General features: G+C 37.0%; 1 protein-coding gene across 2 annotated transcripts in view; it reads right to left on the bottom strand.

Moving 5' to 3' along the window:
• Positions 1–23,645, bottom strand: part of Slc38a11 (solute carrier family 38 member 11) — a 58,340-nt gene that overhangs the window by 15,374 nt on the left and 19,321 nt on the right. For both annotated transcript variants that reach the window (XM_070034369.1, XM_070034286.1), the window contains exons 8-11: positions 13,295–13,365; positions 12,240–12,401; positions 8,738–8,850; positions 5,721–5,852 (exon numbers count right to left, since the gene is read on the bottom strand). In XM_070034369.1, the coding sequence (XP_069890470.1) occupies positions 5,721–5,852; positions 8,738–8,850; positions 12,240–12,401; positions 13,295–13,365 (478 nt within the window). The remainder of the gene's footprint in view (positions 1–5,720; positions 5,853–8,737; positions 8,851–12,239; positions 12,402–13,294; positions 13,366–23,645) is intronic.

Raw genomic sequence — 23,645 nt, 5'->3', positions numbered from 1 at the left:
GGAATGATGGTGTGTGTGTGTGTGTGTGTGTGTGTGTGTGTGTGTGTGTGTATGTGTGTGTGCGCGCGCGCTCTACCATTTGAGCCAAAGCTCCAATTCTGCTTTTTTATTTTGGTGTTTTTTGGAGATCAGAGTCTCGTGGACTTTCCTGCCTGGTTGGCTTTGAACCTCGATCCTCAGATCTCAACCTCCAGAATATGTAGGATTGCAGGGGTGAGCCACTGGTGCCCAGCTGGAATGATTTTTAAAAGTGCTTGACATGTCATAAAACCACAACTGTTATTTAAGGAGGCAGTACAATATTTCCCTATGTACAAAGACACAACAGTGCTATCCATTGCTTATGCTAGCACATTTTGAAGTTTACAACAAGAGGGTGGTCTTTTTTTTTTTTCTTAACCAATAGTATAGATTGAAAAAGTGTCTGGATTCTGCCTGTATGGAAACTCCTCATATGATACAAAAGCTGTACAAACTACAGGAATAAGAAAATGCTGATCGAAATTTCTTATAAAGTTCAACTTTATAATCCCTTCGGATTCATGATATTTATTCCTATACGTAAATTAAAAAAAAAATCAAGTTCCCTAGTTCAGGCAGTCTTTGGCAAGTAGAATGTCTCGCTAATGGTGATGATTCTAGTTCCTTGTCTGGGCTCTCTCTGGGCACGGGCTGGCCATCTCCCTTCCATGAAAGTAGCACACAGCTCTTTGTTGGACTGCTTACTATGGTCACCAGCAGCAGCTGTCTCATTTTTTTTTCTCTTCGTACTGCTGCAAGTGGAAACCCATAGGGCCCAATTACTGCAGATGCTTCTTTTCTCTAACAGCTGCACCATGCCAAGTCTCAGGCCTGGAATATCCAAAATGGGTCTTACATTTAATTGGTTTGCTTCTCAAATGAATCATGTAAAACTGTGAGAGCCTTTACACTGGGAAAATGTGTCAATGTTGTCTACTGCTATGAAAATAATTTTAGAACAGTCCAGAGGTTTTAAAGTTGTTGAATAAACAATATAATCCAAATAGTATAATGTGTATTTTCAGCTTTACTATATAAGAGAATGAATGATCTAATTTTACATCTGATTCTAATACATGTCCTATCTGTGAAGGTCATTGTTCTAATGTTATGATAATTCAGAAGTCACACGAAAAGATTTTTTTATCTTTTAAAAAAATTGTTGTGTGTTTTTGGTTCTAGAGATTGAGTCCATGACATTACATATACTGGACAAGTGTTCTACCATTGGGGTACATCTGTAATCCTTAGATTTTTGAGACAGGGGCTGGCTATGTAGACCAGGCTGGCCTTGAACTCATGATTCTCTAGTCTCTACTTCCTGAGGGCTAGGATTATAGGCACACCCTACAGCATACAGCACATGAAATTTTTAAACTGGATGAAAAAGAGAATTATTCTACATAATTTAGTAACTCAGATTTGAGATAAAAGATCTAAAGACCTATGTTTAAATCTTGGTCTTCTCCTTTCAACTAGGATGACCCCAGATTTTCTACTTTTTACCAGTTTCTCTATAAAGTTAATTGATTAAAAACCCAACTATGTTATTGTTTATAGTAAAAGATTTTATTGATGGAAAAGTCAAATTATTATAATGAAATATAGAAAGTAGAGAATCCTACAAATTACCTTAAATTAGTTTCGCATTTGTCATGAGTTCCAAGGTCATAACAGATAATTTAACAGTCTTCTTTGTTTTATGCATATGTCTATACAAGTGTGCCTTAAAAAAAATCTAAGAATGTAGAACCATATCTTAAATCTTAGAATTGTATCCACTGCCAGTGCAGATATTAGCATTGAAACTGATATTCACATAATATTAATCTTTGATTACTTTCTAATAATGATTTTCTCTTCATTACAAAAAAGCTTTTCACTTGAGCGTAAGAGGGAATATTTAGTGTTATTTTATGCTGAAAGTTTTTTGTGTATGTGCCATGAAGATTAGCAATTAACTCTGTAGAAAGCATTATTTAAAATTATGATAATGTCTCATTCCTAAAATATGAGCAATATGTATATGTTTGGTTAACTAAAAGGGAATACAAGTTTTTCATGGCTTTAAAGATGTGGTGAGTGTTCAGGCAATTGATTAATCTATTTTCTTCCAATAATACTGTGTATGGTCAAGCATGCCTATAATCCCAGCACTGGAGTGTTGAGGCAGATGGATGGTTAGCCTGAGCCACATAGTGAGGCCTTGTCTCAAACAAAGCAACTGATTCTGCAACTTTAGAAAACAAGCTAAGAGCAAAATGAATTTGTGAACTGAAAATATGCATTTCATGGGGGCTGGGAAGGTGGCTCAATGGTAGAGCGCTTGCCTTGCATGCATGAGGCCCTGGGTTCGATTCCTCAGCACCACATAAGCAAAAAGAAAAAAGCCGGAAGTGATGCTGTGGCTCAAGTGGTAGAGCGCTAGCCTTGAGCTGAAGAGCTGAGGGTCAGGGCCCAGGCCCAGAGTTCAGGCTCCACAACCGGACCCCCCCCAAAAAATGCATTTCACAAAACATGATAAAATAGAACCCAGGATCACAACATTGCGTATCTCTTCAGCATTGCAGAGAGATTATTACTACTGTCAACATCAACCCATTTTTGCAACATTTAATTCTCTACTACTACAGTTAAGACTTGCCTTATGTCCAGGAACACTTATAGAGTTAAGTATAAACTGTGGTCTAAGGATAGTAACCCATGTAATAATTTGAGCACAATGTTCTTAGCACTGTCAAGTGTAATAAAAAATGGAGAAGGTGGCTAACATCTCTTGTCTTCCAAGAGCTTACAACATGTAGCTAAGGTAAATTTCTAGACAGTTGATTAACACATATTCTGACATATAAACCAAATTATTGCGGTAAAAGATGTACTGGATCCACTTACACACATCAAAGCTGCTATATAAAATGATTCTGCATAACCTACTAGCTTTTATTAGATGGAAAATAGAGAAGTAGGCTAATGTTGCCTTTTATATTTCCAACTTCTATATTATCCCTCTCCCTTTCTTCCTCTCATCCTTCTTTCTTCCTTCCTCCCTTTTTTCTTTCTCCTTCCTTTCTTCCTTCCTTCCTTTCTTCCTTCCTTCCTTCCTTCCTTTCTTCTTTCCTTCCTTCCTTCCTTCCTTCCTTCCTTCCTTCCTTCTTTCTTTCTTTCTTTCTTTCTTTCTTTCTTTCTTTCTTTCTTTCTTTCTTTCTTTCTTTCTTTCTTTCTTTCTTTCTTTCTTTCTTTCTTTGTGTTCTGTCTTTTATAGACAGGATTTTGCTATATTGATCAGGATGACCTTGAACTTCTGAGCTCAAGATGAGCCTTACACTTCGGCTTCCCAAGTAGTCAGGTACATTTGTTAGGTAAGACAATTTTTTTTTTGTCAGTTGTGGGGCCCGAACTCTGGGCCTGGGCGCAGTCCCTCAGCTCTTCAGCTCAAGTCTAGCGCTCTACCACTTGAGCCACAGGGCCACTTCCAGCCTTTTCTGTTTATGTGGTGCTGAGGAATCGAATCCACGGCCTCACATATGAAAGGCATACGTGTTCCTAAATTGCATTTCCTACTGCCTTTGCATGTAAGTTCAAATCAAGATGGCATCTAAAAGGCACCAGGACTTATGAGCATTTTCCCTGGCTCTTCCTGGAGGAAGTGAAAAGTCTGCTCTCCCTGTGCCTACATGACCAATTGATTTGAAATGGGCAATTCTGGTCAGAAATTCTGTAAGATTGTGAAAGGGGAAGAATAATTATCCTACACATGTAGATCTACTTCCATTCCTGCCTCAACAAAAGTCACCTTTGTCCTAGTTCCAAAAAATAAAACCGAGGAGTCATTCTTCTTTATTCATTTATTTGTACGGTTGGAGCTCGGTTTTGTACTTGCTGGACTAGAGTGACACTGCTGAGCCACACCATCAGCCCTGTGTTTCTAGGGTAGAGTCTCACTTCTTACCCAGGTGTGTGTCTGAGCTGTGATCTGCCTACTGAAGGCTTCCATTATTGCTGGAATCACAGACACACATGTTATCTAACTTCCCTTCTAAAGAGTCAGTCTTGTCAACATTTTCTGCCTGAGCTGGTCTGACATGTTCATCCTCCCAGTTTCAGTCTCTCGTATACCTTGGGATGAACTTTTCTGCAATAGCTGTTCTCAAACCATGATCCTGCCAACTCAGACCCTCAAGTAGTAAGAATTACAGGTGTGAGCCACCAAGTTCCTATCCAAGGAGTCATTCTCAATGGGTCCTTTTATCCCACTCTCCTCTGAACTGAATTTGTCATCAAATTGTGTTCCCCCCCAAAAAATGTCTTTGGAAAGCTATCTGTTTTTTCTATGATCTCCATCGTGAAGTTTTATGTTGGTGATAAAGGCAAGATAATTAGGAATCCTTTCTGATACCCTCTCATCATTATATTTCCAGTCAGTCAACAAATATATTGGTCAATGAATAAATGATTAGAAGCTGTACTGGATTGTGAAGTCTTTGTAAATTTGACAGATATAAAAGGAGAACAATCATTATAAGAAAAGACTGAAAAGAAAGAGTAGGTAAGAGAAAGGATAAGAGAAAGAGTTGATACAGTATATATACAGACCAAAGGTAAAGTTGACTAGCGAGAAGTAAATGGGAAATAAGTTTCTATAAAGGTAAGGGGTCAGATTATAGAACATTAGAATTTGTTTTGGTATAAAAGTAGAGATTTTAAACCAAGAGTTTTTTTTTCTTTTGTGCTATTTTTCTTTTCTTTTTGTTCTATTTTTTGTTTCCATTTTTGAAATGGAGGGACAAAGGTGAACAAATGAAGGAATGGTACTCACTGGACACTAGGTTGAATATGAACTATACAACTTGTAGGTAGGGATGGGAGGGGATAACTGGGAGACAGTGAGAGAATGGGTGACATTGTCCAAAAAGAAATGTCCTCATTGCCTGACTTGTGCAACTATTACCATTCTATACATCACCTTTACAATAACAATAACAAGTTTTAAGTGGAGTTTTTTTTTTAAATAGGATACTTGTAAACAGAAAGTAGAAATTAACTGTGGGATAGTTGAACAAAAACATCAGAATCAATTCAGATTTGGAATGATGAAGCCCCAGTGTTGGGTGATGACATTAGAGACTGCAAAAGAGAGACTGAGAGAGAAAAAATTTAACAAAATTTTGGGCTATGGTGACTTTTTGTGCAATGTGGATATAATTTCACTCTTCCTGCGCTTTCAATGAAGCTCACTTGATAATTCCAAAAAATCCACGTCCATTTATTGAATAGCCATTTTTAGAAATGTTTGTACATTTTAGTAATAAGAGGTGCAACCATGACACGGTTGACATTTTGGATCAGATATATCTTTGCTGGGACGGCTTTTGCAGGCACCATGGGCCACTGGAGGTTTTCCTAGCCTCTTCTCATTGGATGCGAATAGCACTGCCTATCACGTTATGCAAACAAATGTGTCTAGAGGCATTGCCAAATGCCCCTTGGGAAAGAAGAGCGACACTTCCATCCACTAGATGAGTTTCAACTAGATAGTCCTATAACGTACAGATTATCACCCTTCTCAATATTTACTTTTATATTACAAGCACTGTTTTTACTCTACTTTAGAAAGTGACATTTTTCTTAAATGAAAACATTTTTTACATTAAATAGAAGTACATCTTAAAATAAAAGCAGTAAATCTTTAAGATACTTACACTGAGTTCTAAAACAATTCCGAGGCAGTCTGTCAGCAAGGACACCAGCATGGCAACAGTAATAATCGCCACTGTTATAATGATGTGACACATGGAGGAAAGAGTCCCACCAAAAAAAACAGTGGCGAATACCTGCCAAAAGACAGATCTGTTTGAGAAGTGCTCTTGAGACAGGCAGTATTTACTGACAGAGTATTTCATAAGAGTCCTTAGGAATGTATAATCAAATCTCAAGTCACTATGAACTCTGTAGCTTTCTGAAGTGTCCATACATAGATCAGATAGCAATACAAATATTTCTAGTCAGTGCTTTAGTCAGTGGATTGTACTACAGACCCAGACCGGAGACTGGCATGCCAATTTTTGAATACATGTATGCCTTTCAAGTATAAGAAAACCATTCATCTTGGCCCAACAATGTTTCTACTAAAAGAAAGTACAGATATTGTTTAGGTAATTTGAAGGGCCTCTAGGAAGGTGGTTAGAACATTTCCTTTGAACTATACTAAAAGTATAACATTCTTCTTTAAGAGGAATTAAATTCTAAATATTAAATCCTATTTGTTGCAACCTAACTCTAGTTTATCTTGCCTTTCCTCAACAAAACTAGAGAAAACTTTTTTCTATTTTTTCTTATTAGAATTTTTTCCATTTTTCTATTCTCTACCAATAGGAGCAGGAAATCAATCAGCAATCACCTATTTAATGTATGCCACACTGTGATATAATTAGCAAAAAAGGAAATGTCTGGGAGATGATTCCTAGACATTAGACAATTAGAATTAACATCCCAAGTGGAGATCTACAGACAATATAATGAAACAAAGGTCAATTTCTGGCAGGACTGAAAAATTTAGGACTGTAAGGAGATTCCATTACCTAGAATTTTCTCGCTTAGTGTAATTTTCTTCAGAACATTCCTAAGACGTGACACAGCTCCCTTAGCCTAAGGTGGGCATTGAAACAAGGATGACTTTTAGAGAATTCCAATCTAAGATAACTGAGCGAAAGAAGTAGAATAGGAATGATATCACTGAGGACCGGAAGAGACTGACTCAACAGAGGTAGAGAGCCTCTGCATGTTGGGAACAAAGACTGGAAATGTGGTAAAGAGTCAGACGCTGCATTATAAAGAAGTCAGCTCTCAAAGGAATTTCCTACATAGGCAACATTCCTCATAGATCTGATGCTTCAACAGCTCTGCTAAGGATTTAAGGGTAACACCAATAATTTTAACTGGTCTTAATTTATCTTCTCAAACAGAATCTTATTTAAAATCTATTATCATGGATATGTCTATGATAAGGTTGTAAGAGTGATAAAAGAATCATTTAGTCATGCAGGCTACTAGGGATAGTTTTTAGGGGCACATAGCATTTCTGTCCTCTTTATAAGTGTCTGGCTAGATTATATATGAATAGATATGGCTTTGGTTATGTTAACTGTTTCTTTCCCTTTTCCCTCTCACTTTCTCTTTCCAACTCCTCTATGTATGAGGAGAAAGAAGAGTAAAATGAATTGATGAGGTATATACAGAATTTCTCTGAATAGTATTTGCTACCATGAAAAATATCTTGCTTTGATTCTGTTTTTTTGTCATGGCAGCTAGAAAGGAAATTCAAGTCTCAGTGGTAAAGACAGATGTGAGGCATGTGAAGTGACTCAGATTGTCCCCATGCAGTTTACCAGAAACCATATGAGAACGTGCCATCCGTTCTTGTTGATCTAGAGATCAGATCTTAACTGAAAGTGCTAGGCAGATTCAGAGTGAATACTATTTCCTGAATCAAACAATAGTTAGCAAATTTTGAAAGTCTCTTAAATTTTAAAAGTTTGTATAAAGAAATCCTTACTTGACTTCCCTCAAGCCAAGGTGGCAAGCTATCTTGAGTAACAATCTCATAATGTATTAATACAGATTGGAAGGGACACAAGCAATGCTGAATGTATTCCTTGTCCCAGGATGTTCCTCATTCCAGAACTGGCTTTTAGAAGGCACTGGGCTGCTTTGACATGCCTGAGGATTACTTAGTGAGTTCAGAGCTTTGTAGACATTTCACCTTATACCTTAGGCCCAGTCACATGGTTCACTAGGTTAACAGTCTGTAGGAGAAGATCCTATGATTAAGTCCTCTAGGATAACTCCTGAAGGAACTACCATTAACACAAGATCACCTGGCACTGCTGACAAGAACAGTGGGTATTCAAACAACACCATAAGAGAGATGCCTGACAAAGCCATGTTATCCAATTTTACACCAAGTGAGTGAATTCTTTCTGATAATCCTTCTCTGCAAATCAAATACAAATCACAAATCAAATCTGTAACATCATTTACAACCTACATATAAACTATATATGATATATAAGATACATAATATCATAGGTAAGATATAGATATATAACATATATCAGAGATATATGTACTATGTCACATGTTTACATCACTACACTATTTTTGAATGTCATATAAAGATGTACATATAAAATTATTATTAAAATATTATTAAATATATCTGTACAAATACAGGTTTAAGTTGTGGTTTCATTCCTCAAGAAATATAAGAGCTATATATTTTGTTTATTTAAAAATTTCAAAACCAATTAGAAGCTAACCCATGATGTGTTTAATGCATATGGACTTACAAAACATCTAAGGAAGGAGATAAATTTGAAGACCTTTTAAAAAATGGTACTTAATTTCTTCAAGAAAGAAATGCTAGAGAAAACCAAACAACTTCAGCTTGGCTGAACTCAATCCTAGCCCTCATTTTTGAATGCAGTTGTATAAATGTTTGTGCTTATGGTAATATAAGCCAAAGTACCAAGCCTTCCTTTTAGTTCAAACTTTTGAAAGACTTACCTTACCTTGTTAACATTGGAATATAAATTAATCTTTAAATTTAATGGTTTTTATATGACAAGGAAGATTTTATATTATTGGAAGAGGGCTATTGATAATTCTTTTTAAATTAAATATAGTAGAGCAAAATACATCACAAAGGAACTGTGCTTACTTCTCTGGTCACGAAGCATTCCAGTGGGTAGGTCAAAATGACTGTGACACCATAACAAAACCTCCCAAAGGTCACCAGGTCATCAGTTCTGCAATAGTTCTCAAATAAGTCTCCTAGAGAACAATATAAAATATACTTATTTATTACAGATGGGATAATTGAAATAGCTAATATATGAGATCTTATTTATAACCTAAGTACAGCTCTATCAATTTCATTTTGCTTACTTAGAAGACCAGATTATCAGGTATAAATTTGTTTGTACATTTAAACCCTATAGTTCTTTACTGACATTATAACCAGTAGATGTTCCATGAGAAGATAATTTCAGTACTAACATTTATTGTAAATTTTCCTTTTACTTTCCTTATTTGTTTTTGGTAGGTTTGCCTTAAATTTGTACCAACTTCTGATAAATACTTTATTCATTGTCTGAACATCAGAATCAACTCCTTTAATTCTTATTGCATTGGCTTTGTAAATTTGCTTCTGGTCTTTGTTTCTGGTAAGTGACTGTGTTATAAAAGAAAAAAAAAGTCTGTAGAAGTAAACACATTTCCCTTTGAAATGCTATTCTTAGATCAAGGAGAATACAGAAGGGAAGAGTAGACCAGGCTATCAGGGGAGTTGCATTTCCTCTCCATCATACTACTGAAGCTAGGGACCTCAGAACCACACCAAAGAATTCCAAACATACATTGTTTTTCATGTCACCTGATGTGCCTGAGTAGACTGTTTCAAAACTGTGAAAATAATATGGTTGACCCCAAGAAAGAACAGTAAATGAGAGAAGTCCCAAACTAAATAATGAACCATATATATTTTGAACCACTTCTTATTGAGAGTCTGTATGTTTTCAGATAACTATGAAGAAATCCAGGGAACTAATGAGGGCACAGAGGTCAGGTCAGAAATAATACTTAGCAATGTGGAGAGACAGTGTTTGGGCCTGTTATTTCCTGGATTGAACATGCATAAATTTGAAAGCTGTATTCTCCTTGTTTCAATTATACTGAATAGAAAATTAGATTAAAGTCACATCTTGTACTACTTGGTTTCAAAAGAAGAAAACAAAACAATACTTCTCTAATTTTTTTTTCATGAAAAAGCTAACTATTCCAATGACTTACTATATATTCCTAAGACTTGCTTTAAGTCACTATTTGTCCCTTCCTTTATCAACATTACTTTCTAATGTCCATTTCTGGCAAAAGAAGATTAAGTGGTGGCAGGAAACTGCTTCAAGATTGATTGAAAAGGTCTCACTACTCTGAATTAAAAAATATTCCCAAGTTCCGATTAACTAACTTCCACTAAAACATAGGCCCTTTGTCATTTTAAAAATCACTGGAAACATCAAGAAGAATCCAGATTCCCACTGCCTCACAAACTGGAATTTATCTACCGAAAGAAGAGAGAAAACAATGATGTAATAGGTACACATAAGACCACTTTGCCTAAGGAGAAATGACCTACACAATACAGGCTTATTCCCATTGAACCCAAGTGTATTCTTATGGGAAAAAAACAAGGACAGCAACAAGATCAAATACTCAACAGCTGTTACATGAAAATTCTTGCTTTCTTTCCTTTCTTTTGTTTAAGATAGGGTCTCACTATATAGGCCAGGCTGGTCTTGACCTTTCAGTCTCCTGCCTCAACCTTCCCAGTGCGGCAGTTACAGCCATGGACTACCACACCAAAGAGGGTTGATGTGAAAGACTTAATTATGACTAAGTGATTAAAAATAAAACAGAAAGGTATGGTTAATTTTTTAAAGGCATATATTTCAAAAAGCCAAAGACCTATTCAGACTAAGGCAATTAGGCCATTCATCTTGGCAATATGAAGCACAAGTGATAATTGGGAATGTCTAGAAACACAGTTCTTATCAAGAATCTCAAGGTCAGTTTTGACTACACTGTAATATACTTTTGACTGCATTAGTGTTGTGCTCATCATTATTTTATTTTTGAGATGCTACTTAGGCTTGAACTCAGGACAGGGGAATTGTCCCTTAGCTTTTTTGCTCAAGGCTATCACTCCACTACCTGAGTCCCACGTGCAGTTTTTTGGATGCTTAACTGGTGATAAGAAGCCTCACAGACTTTCCTGCCTTGGTTGTCTTCAAACTGTGATTCTCAGATATTAGCCTCCTGAGTAGCTAGGATTCTAGGCATGATCCACTTGTGCCTAGCTCATCATTATTTTAAAGTCATCTTTCTTCATTTCCTAAGAAATATTTGCCTATATTCACAGAGACCTGGAACTTTTTGTCCAGTTAAGTCCAGTCATTTTTTCCCAGAGCACTTTAGTGTTATGGAAAAAACGGAGACACAGAATTTAGTGGGTTTTGGCTAACCAATGTGGTGGGGAAGGCAGAAAGAGAATGGAAACAAAATTGAACTTGGGTGTTAAAACATTTGTTTTCTAGTTTGTTACCAGCCAGCTTGGACAAGTTACTTGTTTTTTGTGTCTCCAGTAGGAGGTAAAACTAGTTATTCCACTTACTTTCTAAAGGTTGTTGGAAGGTCAAGTGAGACACTAGACCTGTAAAAGCTGTTCAATATATTAGTCACTACGTTTAGACTGCTGTCATACTACAAGAGCAACATACTACATGAATGATTGAATGAGAGAAAGGGTCAGAGGAAGGAAAAGAAAGGAACACTCAGTGATGGGGCTTGGAGGATACAAGGAAAGAAATGTAACATTTGAGGCAGGGAAGAACGAACTGGTTTTAATGGAAAACTTTGTTGTTGTTTTGCTGAAGGCAAAATGGCACAGTTAAATAGAACCTACAGCAAAGGCTAGAGATGAAAAGACTTGGGCAGGAATGACAGAAAAATTTTCATCAGAAAAGCAGACAACTTTCCTGAGCTAATTATCTGGGTGGGGTGAGGGATTAAAGAGGTCCAGAGAGAGAAAAGAAAGAAAGAAAAAATATTCACAGAGAAAAAGAATAACATGGAGAACATAATAGTGTTATTTCTTCTAAAGAAATAAAATAGAGCCAAGAAAAGATGCTCAGTGACGTTGTCTGACTCAGAAAACACAGGAGAGGTGAAATCAGGAAGGTTTTTAGCTCTGTCATGTGGGGAGGCCACTAGTACCTTTGAAAGTATATGAGGGGGGTTAGAGGGAGACTGTATGCTTGGAAGGAAAAGCCTGGGTGAAGAGAGTATGGCTTATAGTTTAGGAAGAGAAAAATCCAACAGCAGGTCATGGAGAGATAGAAAGAAGAATGGAGAATGTACAGAAGAATGATTCTTTTTTTTTTGGGGGGGGGGGTCCAGTCGTGGGGCCTGAACTCTGGGCCTGGGCACTGTCCCTCAGCTCTTCAGCTCAAGGCTAGTGCTCTACCACTTGAGCCACAGCGCCACTTCCGGCTTTTTTCTTTTTGCTTATGTGGTGCTGGGAATCGAACCCAGGGCCTCAGGCATGCAAGGCAAGCCGCTCTACCACTGAGCCAACTTCCCAGCCCAGAAGAATGATTCTTTACCTTGAGTGAAGCCAGTAAAAGTCCAGTATCCACATGTGGCAAAGAGGACACTGATAAATACAGAGATGATGATGGACATATGGATGATGCGGGACCACTTAGTTACTGTGGGTTCTTCCAAAGAGCCATACACTAAGAAGCAGTTATGGTGGCAAATAAATGCTGCAACACACAAAAATAATTTCCTTTAGAGATTCTTGCTTCTTAAGAATTTTAACCAATTCAAATTCAATTGTATGAATTTACTAATCTTGCTGAACATTACATTTTCTAATAGGTCTATGAATAAGAAACTTCATTGACACCAGGCTTCAGTGCTATCTTTATGTCACTTTTGATGTAAGTCAGACCAATGCAAATTTCTCTCCTGTTTTCCTCTACTAATTATCAGTGGATGACTTCTTTTTCTTCCTGGGACATAGTGTAGCTTTGGATTTTGAGCCAGTTCTTAATACTTTGTGAACAAGTTTTTAAAGAAGTCTATACCACTTGACTTCCAGGTTAAGAAACAAGATTTAAATGGCCACCATTGGTTCATGCCTGTAATCCTAACTACTCAAGAGGATGAGATCTGAGGATTTTGGTTCAAAGATAGCCGAGGCAGGAAAGTTCGCAAGACTCTTATCTCCAATTAACCACCAAAAAATAAAAAATCAGAAGTTCAGCTGCTTTGACTCAAATAGTAAAAACTAGCCTTGAGCACAAAAAAGTTCAGAGATAGCATCCAGTCCCTTAATTCAAGTCTCAGTACTGTCCCTCCCTTCCCCCCCCAAAAAAAAAGACAGCAAAAAAGAAGAAAAAAAAGAAAAAAATAATAATAACTCTAATGAATTTTCTGCAAGAGAAACAGATTTCCCCCAAACTGAAGCAAATTTTAATGATGAGCAGGCAAAGTTTTGAGCCTAATTCTATATTGGCCCAAACTAGTCTATATCCTGCTAGTAGGAAGTCTAGGCCTTAGGACATCTGCTACATAGATATAAACATGAAACAACTCTTTCCTATGGAACAGAGAAGACCACATTGAGAAAGGGCTCCAGAAGTAATATACTCACCAAAAGACATCACCCCAACAGCCTGAATAGCATTAGGCTTTGCAAATACCCAGGCATCTTCTGTTTTGGGTCTAGAAGAGAGCCAATGAATTTGAGAAAGAAACCACCATAACTGGTATACCAGAGAACAAGAAATGATATTATACATAAACAGTGAGTATGTTTAGGCCAGAAATGATAATCATTTGCCATTAATATTAACCATACATGAATTTCCTGGGAATGCCAATGCTATCTCAACCCCAGATCTGTATGCTATGTAGCAAATATTTGGACAGATTCTAACTTCATAGATTATCTAATTTTGTGAATGTATTTACTTGCTCAATCAGTTGTACAACAAATATTTATTATGATTTCATCACTTCTGATACTTATTAAGGAAGATATATAATTAATCTTGCCTACGAACTGCCCTTTAGTCCCTGTTTAGATTTTCAGGCTTAGTCTACCCAGGAGATATTTAGTAGGCACTGCAGTTATTAAGATAGATAGACACGCACTAGATCTAATTGAGGGTGTCTTGACTTGGTGTTGGCAACTCTGCTTTGTCATCTAATTTTTTTTTTTCCGGTCATGGGGCTTGAACTCTGGGCCTGAAAGCTGTCCCTCAGCTTTTCAGCTCAAGGCTAGGTTCTACCACTTAAGCCACTGCACAATTTCCGGTTTTCTGAGTGGTTTATTGGAGATAAGAGTCTCAAGGAGTTTCGTGCCTGGGCTGGCTTTGAACTGTGACCGTTCAGATCTCAGCCTCTTGAATAGCTAGGATTACAGGCGTGAGCCACCAGCGCCCGGCTGTAATTTAAATTTTATGACAACATTTTAGTTTAATTATAATTTAGTTTATTATAATTTAAGACATGAGAATATCAACTTCTGGATGATGACTCTGGATGGTAGAACTTGTCTACCATCCTCAGATAAATGATGAACTTGAGAGGTTTATTTTCTTGGTGTGTTTCAGCTCATATGTTTTATCTATGCGCAAATAATCTGATAATGACCTCAAATATCCACCTGTTGACAAAGTTCTGAAAAGCAGTTTGGGAAATATATTATGCATTTAATCGTTTTATTCATTCATTTAATCATTCCTTTTTTTGTGGCAGGGTTTGACTATGTGATTTAGGCTATCCTTGAATTTATAATCCCCCTACCTCAGCTTCCCAAGTGTTGAGTTTAAAGGTATGAGCTACCTCACCTGGATTGCTATGTAGTCTTAGTGACTTGAAGCAGCATAAATCCTACAGGAATTAAAATATTCAGTAGTATCTGTTTAGCACTTTCCTTTTACCTTCCTGTAATGATGAACATAACAGACTCCAAGCTCAAATAGAAAGCATGTGCTTGTCTAGTCTTGCCTTTTTTTTTTTTTGTCAGTCATGGGGATGAAACTCTGGGCCTGAGCTCTGTCCTTCAGTTCTTCAGCTCAAGGCTAGCTTTCTACCACCTGAGCCACAGTGTCACTTCCGGTTTTCTGGTGGTTTATTGGAGCAAGGAGTTTCACGGCCTTTCCTGCCCGGGGTAGCTTTGAACCATGATCCTCAGATCTCTGCCTCCTGAGTAGCTAGGATTACAGGCTCGAGCCACCAGCGCCCGACTCAAGTCTTGCCTTTATTTTTAGCTGCGAGACCTTAGGCAAGTTACTAGATCCTTCTGTGCTTCAGTTTCTACATCTAAAAATGGGAATAGCTGTGGTACTTAGATCACTAAGTTATTTTTCAGGTTAAATGGTATGCAATGTGTAAATCTTCCAGAAGAAGAGCTACAACATTCAATATACAGCTATTAGTTTTTACCAAAGTTATTTTCTATTTAAAAAAAAATTATTTGCTGTGAATTACTAAAATATGCCAAGGTTCTAAAAGTAAGGGTAACTAGAAAGAAAGGCCAGGGAGAGACCCAAAGGAATGCAGGGGAGAAAGAAGATAAGTTCTATGATGGGGAGAACTGGGCATACTTGAAGCACAAATAAAAGACCTTTTTATTTTATTTTTTGGTGCTGAGGCTTGAACTCAGGGCCTGGGCTCTGTCCCTGAGCTTTTGTGCTCAAGGCTGCTGCTCTGCCACTATGAGTCACAGCTCCACTTCCTGTTTTTCTTAGAGATAAGAATCTCACACACTTTCCTGTTAGGACTGTCTCCAGCCATGACTCTCAGATCTCAGCCTCCTGAGTAGCTAGGATTACAGGCATGAGCCACCAGCACCCAGTTTAACAAGAGGAATTGTAAAATTAAAACCCAGCTCTTCTAAGTTTGTTATTCATTCTCTAAGGAAAGAAGATGCACACGCAAAAAATTCATTTTGTTTTGACAGACTTCATTGGGTCGGTGCTTTCTATAGTTTTTCTTTCCATGCATGAAATGGGCATTTCTAGTCAGAAAGGAACTGTGTAGCAATTGTAGCCTGGGAGGGAGGGAGGCCTCATACGGATAGGACCTGCTTCAATTCCAGTTCTTTGAGTGGGAGCTGCTGCCACCTGCTGCCTTCAGTGGCTCACTGCAATCAATATCAAAAAGCATTTTTATCTGTCAAAATCCAGCCTTAAGGTGAACACATTTTATCATCTTCACAATATGGTTTAGAACATGCAGTACTAACTAAAAAAAGATTATATAGCTCTAATATGTTTCAAGTAATACACTTTCTAAATGGCAATGATTTTTCAAATCTAGAGGAGGAAGATATTTTGAATATGGTTTTCCAATTATATTTCTAGAGTAACTTGAGATGGGGTTCCAGAAATAAATAGTTCCAAAGAGTTAGAGCTAGAGAGAAAGAGATAGAAGAGGAAGATGAGAGATAGAGATAAATTGTTCTTCTGTATTTAATGAGATTGCAAACATTTTATATCTAACCTGGATAGAGGAACCATAGGTGTAAATATATGAATACAATCAAATCAAGCAATTCATAGGATGAGAAACATCATTACAAAGGATTTTCCACTAAATGGAAGGGTAGTTTAGTACAAGAAACCTCCATTTATTGCAATTTACCACATTAATGGATTTGTAGAGAAAAAGGCATTTTGAAAATGTACAGAAAACCCCCATGATTTGGTATTTAATGTGACAAACATACTATGCAATATTTTAATGGAATAGAAAATCCTTAACTAGCAGCAAACATTTACCCAAAAAAGCCTATAACAGGTAATATTCCAAAAGTGAAAAGTTAGAAACTTTACAATAGAAACAAGAAATATTCAATAAATATACCTGTTTCCAGAAAACATCGAAATTCCAAGCTAGGGAGAGATCATTTGTACAGATGTAATTACATACATAGAAGGTTTAGGGGACTCTAGTGATATGCCATTGGAATTGATAGAGTGTTTAATGAAGTACTGGGTCCAAATTCAATACAATAAGGTCAATGTATAAAACTAACAGTAACAACCAGGCACCATTGGCTCATGACTGTAATCCTAGCTATTCAGGAGACTGAGATCTGAGAATCGAGGTTCAAAACTAGCCCAGCCAGGAAAATCCATGAGTCTCATATCTCCAACTAAGCAAAAAAGATGTGGCTCAAGTGGTAGAGTGCTAGCCTTGAGCAGAAGCAGCTCAGGGACAGTGCTCAGGCCCTGAATTCATTTGCCAGAACCAGTGTGCCCATATGTGTGTACACACCCACACCCACACCCATGCACAATGTCAGAACAATGAAAACACAATTTTTAAAGCTGTGCATAATCTTAACATCATGTTATACAAATGAGTGTAGCACTATGCCCTATTCACATATAGTAATGAGAAAACACAATAACATGTAGGTATCAATTATCTCTGAATTAATATTTGAATTCAAAACTAATTCATGATATTGAAAGAGAGAAGAAATTTTAAAACTCAAGAGAGCCAGGTGCTAGTAATCCTAGTTACTCAGGAGACTGAGATATGAGGATTATGGTTCAAAGCCATCAGGGCAGGAAAGCCTATGAGACATTTATTTCCAATTAACTACCAAAAAAGCCTCAAGTGAAGCTATGGCTCAAATAGTAGAGTACCAGCCCTGAACAAAAAGCTCAGCGACAGTGTCTAGGCCCAGAGTCAAGCCCTAGGACTGGCACACACACACACACACACACACACACACACACACACACAAATACACACACACACACAAACACACACACACACACACACACATACACACACTTCAGAAAAGTAAAACCTTAAAGTAAACAATATCAATGGATGGCAAATATAAAACATTAGTATAATTGACATACAACTTTAAAATACAAGGATAAATGAAAAACTAGAAGATGTGGGGCTGGGAAAGTGGCTCAGTGGTAGAGTGCTTGCCTTGCATGCATGAGGCCTTGGGTTCGATTCCTCAGCACCACATAAGCAAAAAGAAAAAAGCCGGAAGTGGCGCTGCGGCTCAAGTGGTAGACAGCACCCAGGCCCAGAGTTCAGGCCCCATGAGTGTCAAAAAAAAAAAAAAAAAAAGAAAAACTAGAAGATGTGATTGGTATTATAAATAATCAATAATCATTATTATCCAGTATATATGAAAAATTTTGCAAGCCCAGAAGAAAAGTGATAATTCAATCGGGAATGGACAGGAGTCAATTGATAGAAAGGGAAGTGAGAACAGCTAAGAAGTGTACAACAGGTAAATTGAGCATGGTGGAACATGCCTCTAATCCCAGCTATTTGGGAAGTGGAGGCAGGAAGATTGTAAGATTGAGATAACCTAGGAAAAGTTAATAAAACTCTATCTCAAAACAAAATACAAATGAAATGGCTGGGGGCATGGCTCATGTGGTAGCGTACTTGACCAGTATGCTGGAGTATAACCCATAGTACTGCAAAAAATAAAACAAAAAAATTGTAACAAGTTGCTCACCTTCTTTACCAATTAGGAAATGAAAATGAATCTAGAGAAAGAGTAGTTCACACAGAACTCAACCACACTAATATTGATAAATTGCCAAGAAAAGACAACTTGACACCATTACCAAGGAAACTAGCCATTGTAAAACAACTGTGGGGGAGACTTTGGCATTTTCTAGTAAATAAAGATGTTAACACCTGTAAAACTGCTAGGCTGTACATAAGGAGAACATATAAGGATGTTAGTACTGAGATGTTCATACTAGCTAAACTTGGAAAACAGCCACAGTGTCCAGCAATAGAATTGATACATAATCAACAAGTAAAATGTGAGATTCATGAGCTTGTGCACTATACAGAAATTGTTAAGTGCCAAAATAGAAATGTATAGAATAAGGTATTAGTGGAAACATCAAGCTATAAAAAGGAATGTAAAATTTTGCCACATAATCTTCAGCATATATTTTGCCAAATTACTCATTAGAACTACATTTTGTTGTCGATATGTAAATGCATGTAAAGGCATAAACGTAGGGACCTGGTTGACTAATGTAAGGATGCCATTTATCTCTAAGGGAAAGAGAAGTGAGTCAATTTTTAAATATGACAGGCTATTTATGTTCAAGATTGGAGGCAAACATAAAACATTATTTCAAAAAGATCTAGTCTATATTCCTGCTTGCTGAACTCTACTGTATGAAACTTCTCTGGATCTTTATCTAGCATTTGTTTCTAATCTTGAATTTTCCAACTATTATATAATTGAATCTGTATGCTTCTGACTTGCAAGTGACTTAGGTAGTTTATTCAAATTCAACCAATCTTTGTTGATCACTGGGTAACAATCACTGATGTAAATATTAGAGATGCTACAGAGAAAAATCAAAACAAAACAAAGGAAAGCCGTGAACTGCTTTATGGCAAACTCTATTTGATAAAGCGGAGCATCCCTGGGTAAGAGCGCTTTCTGTGTGACAGCTGCGCCCTGCTCTGTGCTGTCCAGTGTGGCTGCACAGGCCACAGCTGCGTCCTCAGCATTTGCAATTACAGCTAATGTAACCGAGGAATTAACTTTCTATTTTATGTAATTTCATCTTCTTTAAATTGGACAGGACAGATATGAAAGGTGTTATATAGGTCATTTTTTGTTGCAGGAAACCTAATTGTCATCTAATGGACTAAAAGAGTTACAGAAATTACCTAAAGAAGCTTACCTTTTCCTTTAGTATATAGTTTTTGCCCTAAGCTCCAATTTGCTACTTATCATTGGAACTTACTGAGGGGCAAGTAGAAGAATTTCACATGATAATAAAAATTGAGTATATTTTGTTGGCTTTTAAAGAACCAAGGATATTTGACAATTTACCAGACAAAGAAATGACAAACTGGGAGAAACAAATTGAATGTATCTTTATAGAAGAGCTGTTGGAGAAATGACATAATACCTAGGAATCATATTTAAATATTGTAAATTATGAATAAAATCAACTCATCCTTAAATGATTAAATTAAGGTATAAATGTTTTTCTTTTATTTGAAAAATGTCTTCCACCTATGGATTAGAAAAGAATAGTAACTAAAATGAAAAATCTGGAAGAGAAATTCAAATAGATTTGGACAGACAGAAAAATCAATAGACTTAAGGATGTAACATTGAGCATTTTCAAGTCTGAAGAACATAAGAAAAAATGTCTGAAAAAAAAATGAAAGCAGAGCCAGAGGGACCTCTAGGACCATCAGAGGAACAACACATATACTATATGAATGAGTGAGTGAATGAGTGAATGATTAGAAAGAATGGGATAAATATAGAGAGGGAAGAGAACAGGAGAGGGGAGGGGAGAGGAGGAGAAGGATGGGGAGAGGGGAAAGATGCTTAGGTTACATAATTGCTTCTTCTTAGTCATTTGAACTCTGTATTAAGATATGAAGATATTGAGCATGATACATGTTAACCATTTTCTTGAAGTGAACATGGTCTAAGTAAAATGCAAATTGTTATTTTTTCAAGTTTTATAAAATTATCTTAAAAGTTGATACTGAGGAAAATTGTTATGTGTTAAACTCATGTTTTGTGCATGGCCTTTAGAATATATTAGCTTTATTTAATTTTAATTTTTTCTTATTTTTAAGTCAGTGCTAAATGTCTTGTACATCTAACATACATATTTGTATAATATATGATACATAGACAATCCTGTTATAATAAACATCATATATATGAAATAATATATATCACACATATATGATATATCATATATTGTATAGCACATACCATATACTATAAAAGATAATAATATAATATATTATAGTATATGGTATGGTATATATATCATATATATGTGATATGTAACAGATTGTTTTTTCTGGTCTTGGAGCTTGAACTCAGCCCCTGGATGCTGTCCCTGAGCCTTTTGTGCTCAAGGCTAGTGCTCTACCACTTGAGCCACAACTCTACTTCCAGCTTTTTCTGAGTAGTTTATTGGAGATAAGAGTCTCAGGAGTTTTCCTTCCCAGGCTGGCTTCGAACTGTGATCCTTAGATCTAAGAGTCCTGAGTATCTAGGATTACAGGCATAAGCCACCAGAGTTTGGGTAGATTTCTTGTCTATATATTATATATTGTTGCTGGGGTTGGTGATTGAAATCAGATCCTCCAACATGCTAAGTATGAATGAGTTTTACCACTGAGTTAACTCAGAACCTCAAACAATTTTCAGCTATATATTTTTTTATGGATAGGAGGAAGGAACTGGGTGTGAAGAGGTTTGGGAGAGTAGAATTCATTTTGTAAAATTGTCTTCATTTGGATTCCTGGATTCAGGCATTTTATCCTCTTTGGAAATGTAAACTTCTTATCCTTACAACAGATGTGGAGCAATAGACAATAAATACAGTAGGTGAAGCAAGTTCTATCAAATTAACCTCCCATTTTTGCATTGATGAAAACAAGCTTCTGGGTAATGGCTGCCTAACCTGAGAAAACTAGCTAGACATCTGACCCCTCAACCTCATGGCTCTCTTGTGGTACATGACTAAAGTTTGCAGCTAAACAGAAGCACCTTGCAAATTATACAATCCTGGAAGGTTGTGAGAATTTCATACATTCACCTTTAATCTTTCACATCTTCAAGCTATACACAAATCTCAAGGTTTCCTGTCACATCACAAGCTATAAATTACAGGCAGATCTGACCACTTCCCTCAGCTCTGCATCAGCAGATAGCTCTGCCACTTCCTCTCTCAAGGCTAACTATATTTGATTTGGTTCCACAGACAACACAAAAAGCTGTATAGCAAATCATTCTTCTTAGGAATCATTCTAAGCATGAAAACTTTTGCTTTTTAATGGCAAAATGTAAAAGCTGATTTTACATTTATGTAACATTTAATGTGAGGGTGTTTTTTTTTGCTTTTGCCAAAATAAAATGTTAGACATTAAAATATGAATTGCGTAACATTTTTGGTACCATAAATATTACATGAATTTTTTGTCATTTGGGACACTAGTTCCTTCTAACTCTTATCATCTTTTGCTTAATTTTGTTTTATTTTATTTTATTTATTTAGGTATGTATGTATGTATGTATGTATGTATGTCATGGGGCTTGAACCCTGGGCCTAAGCACTGTCCCTCAGCTCTTCAGCTCGCACCACTTCCAGTTTTCTGGTGGTTTATTGGAGATAAGAGTTTCATGGTCTTTCCTGCCCAGGCGGCTTTGAACCACGATCCTCAGATCTCAGCCTCTTGAGTAGTTAAGATTACAGGCATGAGCCACCAGTGCCCAGCTTATTTTATTTTTGTTTCTATTGTCTCCAATTCCTCTGTCACATCTCTAAAAGTTGTTCCCTGTGCTTATTATTGGTAGTTTGGAGTGATCATGTAGGCTGTGGGTGGGAAAAGGGGAGGGTCTTCCTTCCTTCCTTCCTTCCTTCCTTCCTTCCTTCCTTCCTTCCTTCCTTCCTTCCTTCCTTCCTTCCTCTTTCTTATTTCCTCCCTCCCTCTCTCTCTCCTCCCTCCTTACTTCTCTTCTTCCTCTTCCTCTTCCTCTCCCTTGTCCTCTTCCTTCTTCTCCTTCTCTCTTTCCAAACCCAGGACGTAGAACTGTCACTGATGCAGCACACATTCAGTAAATGTTATTGGCTGAACAAACTTCTATTTTCTCTCTTTAATGGTGAGTTCTGGACCATGTACCAATCTAGGTATCTAAAGTGAAGACCTTGATGTGACCCCAACCCTTGGGGCTGAGGCAATATCACTAGTCCTTTTAATTAGACAATAAGGCTTTACTGATTTTACCAGCCTGAAATTACTTGATTTTCACCTCTACTGCATTTCCACCAGCCTTTCTTTTACACTGTTGCAACTGTCTTTTGCCAGATACTTTCTGTGGACAAGCTCCTTCCAGTTTTCTCCAGTCCCATCTGTCCTCACATTTCCTGCTAAAGAAGACCAATTAAAATACACACTTGATTCAGCCTCTCTTGTGAGTAAGAACTAGCAATAGCCATCAACTAAGAAGCAGCTTCCAAAAAGCCTCTCCTCATTCTGTAGGCTCATTTTCCATGCTACTCTGGATAAACTTCAGCTCAGAATCACCACAACTTATACACAGGATCGCTGTAGCTGGTGGTGATGGGGAAGTTGGGTGAGGGGCGGGGGAGGTGCTGTGGTTCAAATGATCACATTTCCGCTGAAGTTCATGCTGGAAATGATCCCTAGTGCAGCCATATCAGGATGTGCATCCTTCCAGAGGTGACTAGACCATGAGCAACCTTCACAGATGGGATGAGTAACTGTATAAAGCACTGGAAGGTATAACTTCAATTGCTATTTTTCTTTTCATTCCTGCAACCATGTGAAGACAAATAGGTTTTGTTCCCATTACAGGAATCAGAGCTCAAGACACAACGTTACAAGGAGAGAGAAACAGGGTTCCCCAGACACCCCATGCTGGTACATTTTTATCTTGATTGCATCCTAATCCTTTCTTTAACCTCCTCTAGTTCTTAATATGTAACATTAAATTAGTGAATATTGGAGGAAAAATGTACAAGAGTAAGGAAACAATTATGAATGATATCTTTGGGGAAGATACCTTTTGTATGTATAAACATATGTTAAAATGTAGACATTTACATTATGTTTAGTGATGTTTTTGTTTCTTTGTTTATTTTGGTATCAGTACTGGGACTTGAATTCAAAGGCTCAAACATACCTTTGGCTTTTATGCTCAAGGTTGATACTCTACCAATTAAGTCACACATCCACTTCCAGCTTTTTTTTTTTTTAACTGGAGGTAAGAGTCTCATGAACTTTCCTGCCTAGGGTGGCTTTGAACTGCGATCCTCAGAACTCAACCTCCTAAGTAGCTAGGATTATAGGCTTAAGTCACTGGTGCCTTGCTTTGGAATTCTGTTTAAAACACCATATTACTGATTAAAATCCTGTAAATAAAGTGCCTTAAGCAGGTTAAAAGAAAAGGTTTTGAGACTTGATTGCAT

This window comes from Dipodomys merriami, unplaced genomic scaffold, assembly GCF_024711535.1.
Source record: "Dipodomys merriami isolate MVZ:Mamm:240054 unplaced genomic scaffold, mDipMer1.0.p SCAF_1, whole genome shotgun sequence".
Lineage (NCBI taxonomy): Eukaryota > Metazoa > Chordata > Mammalia > Rodentia > Heteromyidae > Dipodomys > Dipodomys merriami.
Note: the sequence above shows the minus strand (reverse complement) of the source record. Positions and strands in the feature narration are given on the sequence as shown.